Raw genomic sequence first — 14,394 nt, forward strand, 5'->3', positions numbered from 1 at the left:
AGACATCAGATAAAATTAAACTTTTTCAGACACCAAAATGCTCTTATTTCATGCTGTTTGAAACTTCTATTTAATTATTGACTTCCAAAAATAATAAAAATACGCGTCTGCCAATAGCCAATAACTTCCTCTCCCCACCCCCGAGAATCCAACCCCATACTCAGTCCAATCAAATTACTTCCTTGTCCTATTAGACAAAACAGTATTTGTAGATAATGAGATGTTGGAAAGCTGGATATGGTATAATATCTTTATTTGCATGTGAAAAGAGTTTACTAAAGTTATCACCAGTTTTCTACTAGCATTTTAGGAGAAAGAGTCCCAAAAAACTCGAAATTTTCGAACGTTTTTTATTTTGCACATATGGATCCTAAACGATGCACTTCTAGGAAAATATGGAAATATTCACTATTTATAAATTAAAGTAAATACTATTTTGCGTGAGATGGGTATCATATACTGAATATTTCAAGTTGTTGGGAAGATAAGTGACTTCAAAGAACGACAATTTGTATCCTATCCAGAGATTATTAATTACTACATGTCATACATAGCAGACAAAAACTATTTATAAGTAACTGACGTTTTGTTCCATTTTATAAGGCTTCATCACGTCCAAATGAGAACAAGATAAAAACATTGCAAAATGTAATAAAACTATGACAGTAAAAGATCATATATAATTTTAAAAAATAATATAAGAGAGGGAAATATATAATACTAATTTAATATATTTTTTAATTGATTTTTTGAGAGTGGCTTATATTGATAATAACACCAACTTGAATAATTCAAATTTACACTCAGCTTTTTTATTTTTAAACTTCCAACGTTTGGGCCCTTAGACGATGTTCAAGGAGACAACCTAAAAAAAAGGAAATATAGTTAAAAAAGTATAATAAAGAGTGATAGATTTTTTCAAATATTATTGTAGATTAAATTAGATAATGGACGGATGCCCAAATATTAAATAGAAGTAAGATGAGGTAAGAAGTATTGAGTTTTTTTTTCTTAACAAGAAAACAAATAGCAATATAATACACATTTAATTTTTAAAGATCCAACACATCACAAAAGACTAATCTACATGACTGTAATAAGGCCAATCTGGACATATAGAGTTGAGCTTTGGGGCTCCACTAAACCTTCGAACTCCTCGCGTATTCAATCCTTAAAATCCAAAATCCTTCCTAAAATCCTCAATGCTCCTTACTTTGTCACAAATAAAATCATACATAAGGACCTTAAAGTTCCCTATGTAACCGATCTAGCCCGAACCAGATATCACTCCTTCCATTATAAACTCCCTAACCACCCAAACCCACTAGTTTCTAACCTTGCATCGTCTACCATTCCTGACAATCCTCCGAGGCGCCTGAAAAGAAGATGGCTACGAGACCAGCTAATGAAAATGTCATTAGAGTGTTACCAATGGGTAATTTCTCTACATGCCTGTAACACTCCAATTTAACTTAGATCAGATTTACTAAATGTATTATAATGTACAGTTGTAAATAGCAATAAATAAATATTTAAAAAAAAAAACTTTTAAAGAACTTCAGAAGTTACTACTCTCAGACACCCACCAGAACTGATCCTCAATGGTACTCGTAAAAATATGAAATGGAATCCTGCCAGTGAACCAGTAAGATACCTGGGTATTCATCTAGATCGCCGCCTTATCTGGAACCTCCATATCAACATCAAACTAACTAAAACCTACGTAAGGTTAGTAATATCCTTGCGTAAGGTTAGTAATATCCTTGCTTCAGGTTAGTAATATGCTATATCATATCCTAAATAGAAAATCCAAATTAAAACAAGAAACAGCTATTCTTATTTTTAAAACAATTCTGGCTCCTTACTTTGTCACAAATCAAGTCATCCATCATGACCTCAATGTACCATATGTTGCCGATTTGGCCAAAACCAGATACCATTACTTCCATGGAAAACTTCCCAACCACCCAAATCCACTTGTTTCTGACCTGGCTTCTTCTTCATTACCTAATAATCCTCCTAGGGGTCTGAAAAGAAGATGGCCTCGGGATCTTCTCCTCTAGAAATGTTATTGGAGTTCTATCAATGGGTAGATTCTCCACATGTTTGTATCATGTCACTATTTCACCTGCAGCAAATTTACTTGTTGTATATATATATTATACAATTATAAATAACAATAAATAAATTATTAAAAAAAAAAAAATCTCAGACCACTGCTGATGTACGGCTGTGAAGTAGGGGAAGCGGCATCCCAATACAATCTTTTTAAAATTAACTCCTAATAATCGCAGTGGATGCTCCTTGGTTAAGAAAGAAATACCCACTTCCATCGGAAATCACAAATGGAGTCAATAGAGGATTACATCGAGAAATGGTTTATGAAGTTTCACTCTCACTCTTAGTTACGGACAGTTCAGGAGCAAAGACCTAAAACTTCAGAAACCCAACCTCAACCCGAAGACTGAAGATCAGGCTGCTGCAGGATATTCTATTATGAATTCTATATTTATTAATTCTATTATTGACATTACTTCTATTTTATTTATTTTCCTCTCTTCGTCATTTTTTCAAATTAACTTGTTATTTTTTTCCCATTAGAGAGCAATGTTTTTTTGTTTGTTTTTTTGTTAGATTTATGAATGTCGTTATTTTTAATTATATTATTTCAATTTCTTGAGACAAGGTAATTATTTATTAAATAAATCAAAAATTTGTATCCTTTTTTGTCTCAACACTTTTATTTTTCACCAGTCCAACGTTTCGGCCATTTTAGCCATCCTCAAGGACATCTTCAATTATAATTTCTTCCTCACATTAATTTAAAGTTACTTTTGCGGGCTATTCTCCCCAGGTCATATCCTTTATTATAAGTTAAAAGCCTATTTTTTAAAAATTAAAAATCATTAATATTTAATACTTCTTATATAAGATTATCCACAACAAATACACTATCATATAACAAACCTTATTTATACTTATATAACATATAATTGTTATATGGTAGTGTATTTGTTGTGGATAATCTTATATAAGAAGTATTAAATATTAATGATTTTTAATTTTTAAAAAATAGGCTTTTAACGTATAATAAAGGAAATGACCTGGGCAGAATAGCCCGCAAAAGTAACTTTATATTAATGTGAGGAAGAAATTATAATTGAAGATGTCCTTGAGGATGGCTAAAATGGCCGAAACGTTGGACTGGTGAAAAATAAAAGTGTTGAGACAAAAAAGGATACAAATTTTTGATTTATTTAATAAAGTCGTTATTTTTGTTATTAACTCCACTTTTCGCTCTTATTAAGAATTATTATTTCTAAATATTTATGTGATCTTAATTTTTTATAACGTTAGGGGTATTTTTTTACGAGACTCATCTTCCACTCCCCCGCATAATTAATTGTTAAAAAATGTAACTGTTATATTAACCATTTTAACTACGGTAAAAAAGGTAGTTCTTAAAAACGATATGTACATATATGAAAATCAAAGAAAATTTTAAGTTAAGTCTATTCTACTATGCATTAATAAATGTAAATTATCATTTTTTTAAATACGTTGTTTGAAGATAAGCTGATTTAATTAAAAACTTTCTATTATAAAAAAGATTTTAAAAAGGGTTAAATATTTTACTTGAATTAATATAAGTAGAAATTAATTTTTAGAAATATCTCCTTACCATTTCGTAGTTAGTTTTTGATATTTTTTCTTTGTCTATATTTGAAAATAAAAGTTTCATAATTTTTCAAACTTGAAACTTTTAATTTTCCTATCATATTTGAATAATTTCTGAAGATTATTATCTATTGAGGACGAATTTTAGTCGTCTAAATCTTCCGAAAAATTAGATTTGAAGGCTTTAATAATGGTTTTTCACACCGAAGGTATCCCGAAATAATCCGGAAACCAGGGGGCGTAGGTCAGGAACAAATTGAGTGGAGGTGGATCTCAAAAATAGTGGGCATTGTCTTTTTGTCCTGCCGGCAGGTTATAAAAGGACCAAAGGCTGTGGGGAGCAGCAGTCTTCAGGAGAATGTGGTTCCTCGTCCTCTTCATTGCGCTCCTGGCCCTCCTCGTACTCGAGTCCAGGCGGCCGCCACGGTTCCCTCCAGGTTTATATCCATATATATATAAGTATATACATAGGCTATATGAACATATGAGGAGTATTATACCAAAAATTAATATATACACTTTCCGAAAATCATTATTAAAGAAGTATCTAATATAATAATAATATTCATTATTTATTTTGGGTCTAGTTCCTTTAGAATAACAATACAGGCATCGGGCTGTAAGACTTTTGTACCTTAGAGCTAAGCGTATAATTTAATAAATAAATATAACGGAATTATAAAAAATCATTTGAATAATAAATTAGGAAATAGTAGTAATAAAAAAAAGAAAAGAAAAATAGAATATATAAAATAAAACCAACTATCATATTATATACGATATTTTTAAAGTAACTAAACTAAATTAAAAAATAAAATGAAATGCAGAAGAAAAAAAAATGCACTAAAAATAATTAACAAACCGGAACAATTAATGTTTATACTCATATAAACAAGTTTTGAATAAAAATCAAAAATACCATATGTAAAAATAAAATAAAAAAGCAAAAAAAAAAATGAAGTAACTATGAATATATATAAATAAAGATTATAAATAAATATTAAAAATAACCAATGATAATTATGTTAAATTTCATCTATTATAAAATTATTCATTTTTCAATCCACTTACAAATTTATTTGAAACTTTCAATTTTAATTCTTAAGAAATTGAGTGGAGTGACTGCAGATATTTGAAATAAATAGATATGAAATTTTTTAAAGTAAAATTTTTATTTGTAACACGTATTGAGTTTTAAATTCCTAAAATCAACTAAATAATAAATAGAATATCGATTAGATGTACTAGTAGGGACCGAGATATCGATTAAGAGGGAAAGTCTGTTAATTAGAATTGGTATATTGAAAAGCGTAGATATGAATATAGCTAGTTAAAATTTTAAATGCGATACAATGCTTAATATGTGCGAGATAAGTATATATATGTTGACGTTAAGTATATTAAGCAAAAATAAAAGTATAGACACACAATTTAATTTAAGTTCACAAACTATCTTTAAGTATACAATAGCGGTATACATAGTCAGTTTTTTTTATTGTTTTATGGAATTCAGTTTTTATTTAGCACTTTATTTATTTTACTTTCACCATCGGTCGGTTGGGTGAGGTCCTACTGTGATATCAAATATTTTCAAAATAAAATAAAAATCAAACCAATACTTCAATAGAAGGAACCAATTCCTTATAGAAAAAAATATCTGAATTAAATCAAGTTTAATCGCACCAGATATTCGAGATAATGAGGCTTATAGGTTTTCTGTATTGATAAAAATGAAATGTCTTACACAATGGTTTGGAACTCGATAGAGTAAGTAAAAGCCTTCTATCAAAAGTTTATATATGCATTGCTCAAAATGTTTATTTATTTTTTTAAACTCAAACATGTTAAAAAAAAATCGCTCAAAAACTGAAGTGAAGCGATCACTCAAAAACTGTTCACAATAATAAAGGTCCGATATCATTGCAAAAAAATAATGCCATCTTCAAGAAATATAGGCTTGCTCAACTAAATCTATCGAAAGTGGTCTTACTGCTGGTTTAATAGCGATAAGTTTTATTTAATTTTTATAAATCGCACTTTAAATCTGAATGCTCTTTTCAACCCCATTTTTGGTCTAAACATATTCCACTTCTAGAAAAACTTCTACATCTAATAAGCTTTTATTTCGTTTAAATCAAATCTATATTTCTTTCGGTGTTCGTCTAGATATGGGTCCCGGAATAGTACAAGAGCCGGGAAGAAAAAAGGCAGTTATCTCACCCCAATTTTTGATTACTTTAATGAAAACTAGGTATAATTACTAGTCAAAATTGATGAGTCTGCCAAGTGTAGGGGGAATAAAAAATGGCGGCTGTTTTACATTGTTTAAAGAAGAGTAAATTTTCTGAAATATTAGCCTTAAAAGAGCTATTTACAACCAATAGTTCTCGAGATATAGCTTTATAAAAAGTAAAATTTCTTAAAAATCTACTGAAAGATTAGTAGTTAATTAATTTATTCTGAGAAATCTATATCTCAGGAACTATGTGACGTACAGATGTCTATTAGCGCTCAAATTAAAGCTAGTATAATGGAATAATAAAGACGTTTATGACCTATACCTTCATAGGAATAGTATTTTTCATGATATATGCTAAAATAAATTGATTTATAGTTGTTCGGACCATAAGTTTGATTTATAAAAAACTTCCTTTCAGAAACCATTTGACGTACAGATGTTTGCCACCGCTCAAATTAAAGCTCGTTAAATTTACTATAAAATAGTTAATAATGTTTATCTTTGTAGGAATAGTAGTTTTTATGCTATTTGACAAAATAAACTCTCAAAATTTTACTTTCTAGTTGTTCGGGTAAAATGTTGAATTTTTGAAAAAATATATCTCTAGATCCATAAGAAGCACTATGTCTGCCAAGGGTGGAAATAAAGGAAATGTAACTTACTATAAAGTAGTTTATGACGCTTTTTTTTAAGGATTTTGTAGGAGTAGTAGTTTTTATAATAATTACACATGAATATAAATTTGGCAAATAAAAGTTTGTCCAAATAACTATAAATAAATTTATATTAGCAAATTTCATGTAAAAATTTACTCCTACGAAGATAAAGTACTTTATAGCTCATTAAACTAGCTTTAATTTGAGTGCTAATAGACATCTGTACGTCAAATAGTTTTTGAGATATAGATTTTTCGAAATAAATTCACTAACTATTGATCTTTCAGTACGTACCATACAACATTTTTATGAAATGTTGCTTTTTAAAAAGCTATATATCGAGATCTATTAAACGTAAATAACTCTTTTAGAGCTCATGTTTTAGCAAATTTGCTCATATTTAAATGACATTCACTTAGGTTTTCTTGTGTTTTCCTACTTTTTAAGATATATAGAGCTACGAATGAAAAATTAAATTTTTTATCGCTTTCAAACGTCCGTCATTTTTTATTCCCTATACCTATACTTGGCAGACTAATCAATTTTAACTAGTAATTATACATTTTCATCAAATTAATCAAAAATTGGGGTGAGATAACGGTTTTTTCCTGCTCTTGGGCTCTTGTACTAATAGGTCAAAAAGTGTGATGTGAAGTTTTTTTTTTTTTTAAGAGATGATAATAGGTCTTAAAGCAAAAAAATGTTTATATGAACTAACTATGTTTACTTTCCACAGAAAAATAGGAAATTCAAGTGTGTTTTTTAAAGTAATGCACTTTTTTTTCGATATCCAAAAATATATTAAACCTAGATAATTATTATTTTTTTTTTAAATAATTTGTTTATTGATATTTACACCTGTATACATATATACACATCAAGTAAATTTGCTGTAAGTGATATTATGACATGACACAAACATGTGGAGAATCTACCCATTGATAGAACTCCAAAAACATTTCTAAAGAAGAAGATCTCGAGGCCATCTTCTTTTCAGACGCCTAGGAGGATTATTAGGTAGTGAAGGAGAAGCCAGGCTAGAAACGAGTTGGTTTGGGTGGTTGGGAAGTTTATTATGGAAGGATTGGTATCTGGTTCTGGCCTAGATAATTATAAGTTTCAAAATATGAAATCAGTCATATTTTTTTTCAATAGAAAAGATTATTACTTGTCGATGTTAAAACCATTTAAAATGTGTTTTCTATTTTATAATAAATAAAACTTTGTATTTATATTTGCGTGGCACCTACCTTCGAATTGTTCAGCGTTTACGAATTCTACTTTTTTAATACAAAATTATATCTGGTTTATTACCCTACAATTTAGAATTTCTTATGTCTAATTGTATTTTAGCTACCGGTCCCTATTCAACAAAAAATATAAATTTCTTAAAAAAATAAAACAACTAAAATTTTCTGCTTTGTTGTGTTGAGTCGGACCTAAGGCCATAGAAACCTTTTTTCTTTTAAAAAATAAATTAATTTTTCTTCAATTAACCTGATTACACATCACCTTTTTTCGTGTAAATTATTAGCTAAGCCTTTTACTTATATAAAACAATTTGTGACGCTCAACGGTAATAAGTAACCACTCAAACAAAGCTTATGTTCATCTAGAAAGAGAGAGAAATGCTTTATTTAGCTATGCTGCCAGAATATATTTGCTTACTATGATACACAACATACCAATTAATCCATGATCGAACCGCATATACGATACATATATTTACATGATATAACAAAAAAAATTTTTTTCATCTACTTTTTCTTTTACAATTAATACTTGTCCACATAATAAATACAAACATTCTATTATTTTTTTCTATTTGACAATTTAATTTCCCTCTCGTGTAAACCACTAGCCATGTTCGATTCGTTAACCAAATTAAACGAATTTATCGTTGGATAGCAATGTAAAATCTAACCAAAGACACAATAGTCAAATCATTAGATCAGTTTACAGAAAAACAAATAAATAAATAAATTAAAAACAAAACAAACTAGTATATACAGATTTAAAAACAAAACAAAATAGTGCAAGAGCCAAAGATGAGAAAAAAGTCAGTTATCTCACCCCAATTTTGATTACTTTAATGAAAACTATGTATAATTAATAGTCAAAATTGATTAGTCTGCTAAGTATAGGTACGTTTTATACGAACAACTAGAAATTAATATTTTGTGAGTTTACTTTGTCAAATATCATAAAAACTACTACTCCTACAAAGATAAACATAATTAACTATTTTGTATTAAATTTAACCAGCTTTAATTTGAGCTTTGGCAGACATCTGTACGTCCAATGGTTTCTGAAATGAAGTTTTTCATAAATCAAACTTATTATCCGAACAACTATAAATCAATTTATTTTAGCAAATATCATAAAAACTCCTATTCCTACGAAGGTAAAGGTCATAAACGTCTTTATAGTCCATTATACTAGCTTTAATTTGAGTGCTAATAGACGTCTGTACGTCACATAGTACCTGAGATATAGATTTCTCAGAATAAATTTATTAACTACTAATCTTTCAGTAGATTTTTAAGAAATTTATCTTTTTAAAAAGCTATATCTAGAGAACTATTGGACGTAAATAGCTCTTTTAAGCCTAATATTTCAGAAAATTTACTCTTCTTTAAATAATGTTCTCTTAGATTTTCTAGTGTTGTTGGTAGTTTTTAATACATAGCTCCGAATGAAAAATTAAAATTTTTTTTAAGGTTTTATACAGCCGCCATTTTTTATTTCTCCTACTTAAACTTGGCAGACTCATCAATTTTGACTAGTAATTACACCTAGTTTTCATTGAAGTAATCAAAAATTAGGGCGAGACAACTGACTTTTTTTTCTTCCTGGATCTTGTACTAAAAAGTTAGTTAAAAGAAATACTTGAATGAATAAATACGTTATGGGTATAAATAATTTAAAACAAAAATCGACAGGTCAAAAAACTAAACAAAAAAGACAAATTTTTGTCCACAATAAACTTTTGAATTACTAGTTTTTTTTTTTACAAAATTTTTCCTGTAGAGTTTGAAAGGAATTATTTAATAATACTGAAATCCCCGAATTAAAAAAAAATTATGAAAAAAATTAAAAGTTTCTGACGCGTAGCTCAGAAAGTACACTTTTATTTCGAACTTTAATTACGTTTTATTTTATATATCCCGTTATAATTTGTTTAATAAGATGTTTAGTTTGTGTAGATTAGTTGAGTAGTGTTGAATTATTTCTATTTTTTTATTTATCTTGAAAAATCAAAGGTCCATGGATGGCGAAAATGTTCAGCTTTAAAATTTTATTTTTCATGTTTTTCGAAAATTCTTAGCTAAGGTTTCTTGAGGTGCTAAAAACTAAAATCAACTTTTTTCACTCCTAAAAAATCTTAACACACTTTCATTGGTTAATCATCGGTCTGACAATCATTGCCTGTTTCGTTCCTTATAGTTTATATTGGTTTAATTTATGTAACCAAATCGTAATAATAAGGTATATGTAAATGTTTAATTTTAACTCAATACAATAATTTATTTATTTATAATCTTAAAATTTTTTTTCTTAAGACTGGTAAGTTTTTAATAAATAATTCAAAACACTATCAATAATAGTCTCAAAACTTTTATTTCTTTTACACGTCCAACGTTTCGGCCAATTCGGCCTGAGGATGGATAAAATACACTTTTATCACAACCTTGCTTGGTTGTGATAAAAGTGTATTAATAGTGTTTAAAGAGAAATAATTTTGACTGTGGTTTTTAATGGATATTTGACTTATTAGATATAAATGTTTTGACCTGGGCAGAATAGCCTGTATGAAGTTTTTGGAATGGTTAAATGATATGTCTCATAGTGAATTGAGATTGTCCCTGAGGATGGCCGAATTGGCCGAAACGTTGGACGTGTAAAAGAAATAAAAGTTTTGAGACTATAATTGATAGTGTTTTAAATTATTTATTAATACAATAATTTATAATTAACTATCAATTGTGTTGATGTATTAAATCTATATACATCTGTAAATTAGATAAAGAGAAAATAAAATAATATAAGAAGTAAAACACAAAAACTGAAATGGGTAATTATAATAATGTATGCATAAAAACTAATAAAGTAAATAATTAAAAATAATATGAATCATTCATACTTATTTACAATATTTACGATAGACAAAAATAAATAAACAAATTATATTATTAATAATGTAATCATATCTAATATAATACCGCTATTGGTTAAACAGTAAGAGCCCTTTAGAGAATTTTATCCTCTTTACGATGGTGTAATTAGAATCTAATCAGCTTTAATAGTTTTTAAAGGCATAAAACGAGGGAAGCATAAAAGAACACAAAATATCAATTTTTTTCCTCTTCTATAAAGAATTGAATGATCGACAGAACCCATTCTCTCTATCACAGATATGTCGTAGCTACACAGCTGAAATGATTGCAATCTACAATGGCTTAAATTTTGTCATCTCCCTCCCCCCAAAAAATACAGGTGATCAATACAGATTTTTTGTCAGTCCTACTTAGTTTAAAAAATATTTTCTTAACAAACCCACTAAATCCTTTGATTTATCTAAATCCTTTTGGTGTATGTAACCTTTGATCAACACCTCTCCTGGATAACCATATTCCCCAAATCCATAACCGTACTCAAACAATTCCTAAAATTCCGTAATTCCATTCCTCAGAACACTTGTCAGCTCCTAGTATCCTCTCTCATCTTCCCCCGCTTCGACTACAGATCCTAGGTGTATGGAGGGCTATCTGCAGGACTAGAGTTGAGACTGAAGAGACTCATGACTTGTTTTGTAAGATTTATCTTTGGGTTCCCTAGGCGCTCTCAAGTCTCCCGCTGGTATTCCGAGTTGAAGTGGCTCTATCCAACCTCCCGAAAGCAATACCTCCTTGGTGTTTTTCTATTCCAAGTTCTAAACATCAAAAAACCTACCTATATCATAGATCTCCTCACTCTTCGTTCATCCATCCACTCATTAAACACCTGATCCCATCCGAATGATTTATATATGCCCTCCTATAGAACCTCCTTCTTTAGCAAATCCTTCGTCATACGTGCAACCTCCCTCTGGAATTCTCTCCCCATCTCCATTCGCCAGTCCTCATCCATTCTCTCCTTTAAATAACACCTATTCCTTCATTTATTGAATAACCAAACCTCCACATCTTTGTAATCAAATAAATAGGCAGTTATTGATAAACATTATAAACAGTAGTAAAGCCAATATACCAATGTAATTTCATTCTACTATCTGAAAATTTGTAGATAAAAATCTCACTGTATGAACCATGTAATTATTCTTAGGGGACATCTGTCCCAGAATAAAGTTATTTTTTCATTTCATTTCATTTCATTAAATCAATTATTTATTAAAGTCTGCCAACAGAAACGGTATTTCTGTGTTCTTCGCTTGAGTCACTAAGCTCTGCAGAATAGCGTAGGTAACGAACTGGCCGATCTCGCAGGATAGGTCGCGATTTCTGAAGGGATTCCACATCGCGGAGTTTCGATGACTTCATCGCACTTATTAAGCAGAGAATTAAATTGAAATGGTATCAAATTTGGGTAAATGTTACTGGCAATAAATTACGAGAAATTAGAAATGATTTTTCCTCTTAGATAAGTCATACGCGCCAGACCCATGGTTATCTTATGATCCACAATTCTTCACCTGTATGCCAGACTTGCGGAACGCGACTTACCATAAAACACATCTTAACTGAATGCCAAGCATACGACTCCATCAAATCTTTGTATGAATTACCAGCAGATCTCCATTCAATTCTGCAGGATCACAAACAGACAGTAGATAAACTTTTCGAATTTCTGAATAACTCAAAACTTTACCACAAAATTTAATAAAACTTTACCACAAGTTCCAATTTTTCAATAGCTAAACATTTTTTTTTTAAATATTTATTTATTGCTATTTACAGCTGTACAATATAATACATATAGTAAATCTGATCTAAGTCAAATTGGAGTGTTACAGGCGTGTAGAGAAACTACCCATTCGTAGCACTCTAATGACATTTTACATTAGCTGGTCTCGTGGCCATCTTCTTTTCAGGCGCCTCGAAGGATTGTCAGGAATGGAAGAGGATGCAAGGTTAGAAACTAGGGGGTTTGAGTGGTTAGGGAGTTTATAATAAAAGGAATGATATCTGGTTCAGACTAGATCGGTTACATAGGGAACATTAAGGAATTTATGGAGGATTTTATTTGTGACAAAGTAAGGAGCATTGAGGATTTTACGAAGGATTTTATCTATACATTTAAACTAGGAAATTAAGACAATAAGGGCTATTAAAAATTTCAGATATTAAGGAAATAATGACCCCGAAGTGGTTGATGCCTTAAAAAAAAAATAATAAAAAAAAATGGATCATGATTTATATGAGCTCCTTGGTTCCTCTTGAGATCGACTATAAGCTCCTTGCCAATGGAACAACGATCATTTTACACCAAGAATATAGGGAGAGTGTCAAATGTAGAAGAATATGTCCGAAATAGAAACTAGTTATTTTACACAATACATGAATAAGTTATTACAAGAAATAACTCGATATAATATAAATATTAGAATATAAAACGATACATTTATTTAAAACAATATATGTTTATATATATCATTAATAATTGAATGAATTATTATTATATAAAAATTCGTTTTTAAAAATAATATGTTTTTAAATGTTAAATTGTTCATCTTTTAAGTAATAGGGATAGGAAAGTGTAGGTCTGGTTCTACCTATTTGTTAGCAATGTTAAAGATAACCTTTCAGGAAGGGAATTATTTCTCCTTATTCATAAAATGTAATATTTAATTATTAATAAAAGATTTACGAAGTGACAATAATATGTTAATATTAGCTTAATGAGATTATTAAGGAGTAACATATGTATCAGATAGAGATAATCAGGTAATCAATTTATAAAATTTTTAATAAATAATTTAATAACAAATATTGTAAATGATGTAAGCATGTATAGTTATTTGGGAATTTGTTCTAGCATCCTGAAGATGTGGTGACAACTCTGAAACGTTGTTTTCATTGTAATGTAATAAAATATAATTTAAACAAGGAAGAGTGTTAATCATTCATAATTTCTAATTAGTTAAAAAAAAAACTCTTCCAACAGTAGATATTACTTCAAGAATATATGGAATATAATACGACGAAGAGTATGCAAGTTGTAGATTCATGATGAGGAGTAAAAGCGATTTTATAGTTATTATATTTTAATTGGGTTGTGATACTCTACAGAAACGTTTATGAAGAATAATATTTCATTAGTAACACATATTTTCTAATATGTGAAAATTTTTCAAGCTATTTTCATTTCTTTTTTATGTTAATATTTTATTTATTTGCCGAATTTCCTTCTTCAAATGGTTAGGGAAAAAATAATCATAATAGTATAAGTAAATAAAGTTTAGATAATAATGTATAATTACATATTATACTAATATACTTTCTCTAAAATAAATAGTGCTAATTATTTATAATTAGTGCTACTCACTCTGGTTATCAAAAAATAATTGTTGACATTTATTTATTTATTTTTTACTTCAGGTCCTCCTTGGGTACCAATACTTGGAAATTATTGGCTTTTTTATAAGTTGCGCCAAAAACTTGGATTCACGCATCTTGTATGGGAATCGCTCTCTAAAAGGTAAGTGTAATTTCTTCACATTGATAATAATTTATAAAATACACATAATAAAAATTTGTTACCTTCAATATATTTACAAATTATTAAAAAAAATATATAATAAGTAATGTGATGTGAGTTATA

At 28.9% G+C, this 14,394-nt stretch overlaps 1 protein-coding gene across 1 annotated transcript in view; it reads left to right on the top strand.

Moving 5' to 3' along the window:
• Window positions 1–4,036: 4,036 nt before the first annotated feature.
• The window catches only part of LOC106685080 (methyl farnesoate epoxidase), a 55,662-nt gene continuing 45,304 nt past the window's right edge, over window positions 4,037–14,394 (top strand). The window contains exons 1-2 of the mRNA XM_014427571.2: window positions 4,037–4,115; window positions 14,172–14,271. Of these exons, the coding sequence (XP_014283057.1) occupies window positions 4,037–4,115; window positions 14,172–14,271 (179 nt within the window). The remainder of the gene's footprint in view (window positions 4,116–14,171; window positions 14,272–14,394) is intronic.

This window comes from Halyomorpha halys, unplaced genomic scaffold, assembly GCF_000696795.3.
Source record: "Halyomorpha halys isolate HHAL.00 unplaced genomic scaffold, Hhal_1.1 Scaffold31.1, whole genome shotgun sequence".
In the NCBI taxonomy this organism is placed as follows: Eukaryota; Metazoa; Arthropoda; class Insecta; order Hemiptera; family Pentatomidae; genus Halyomorpha; species Halyomorpha halys.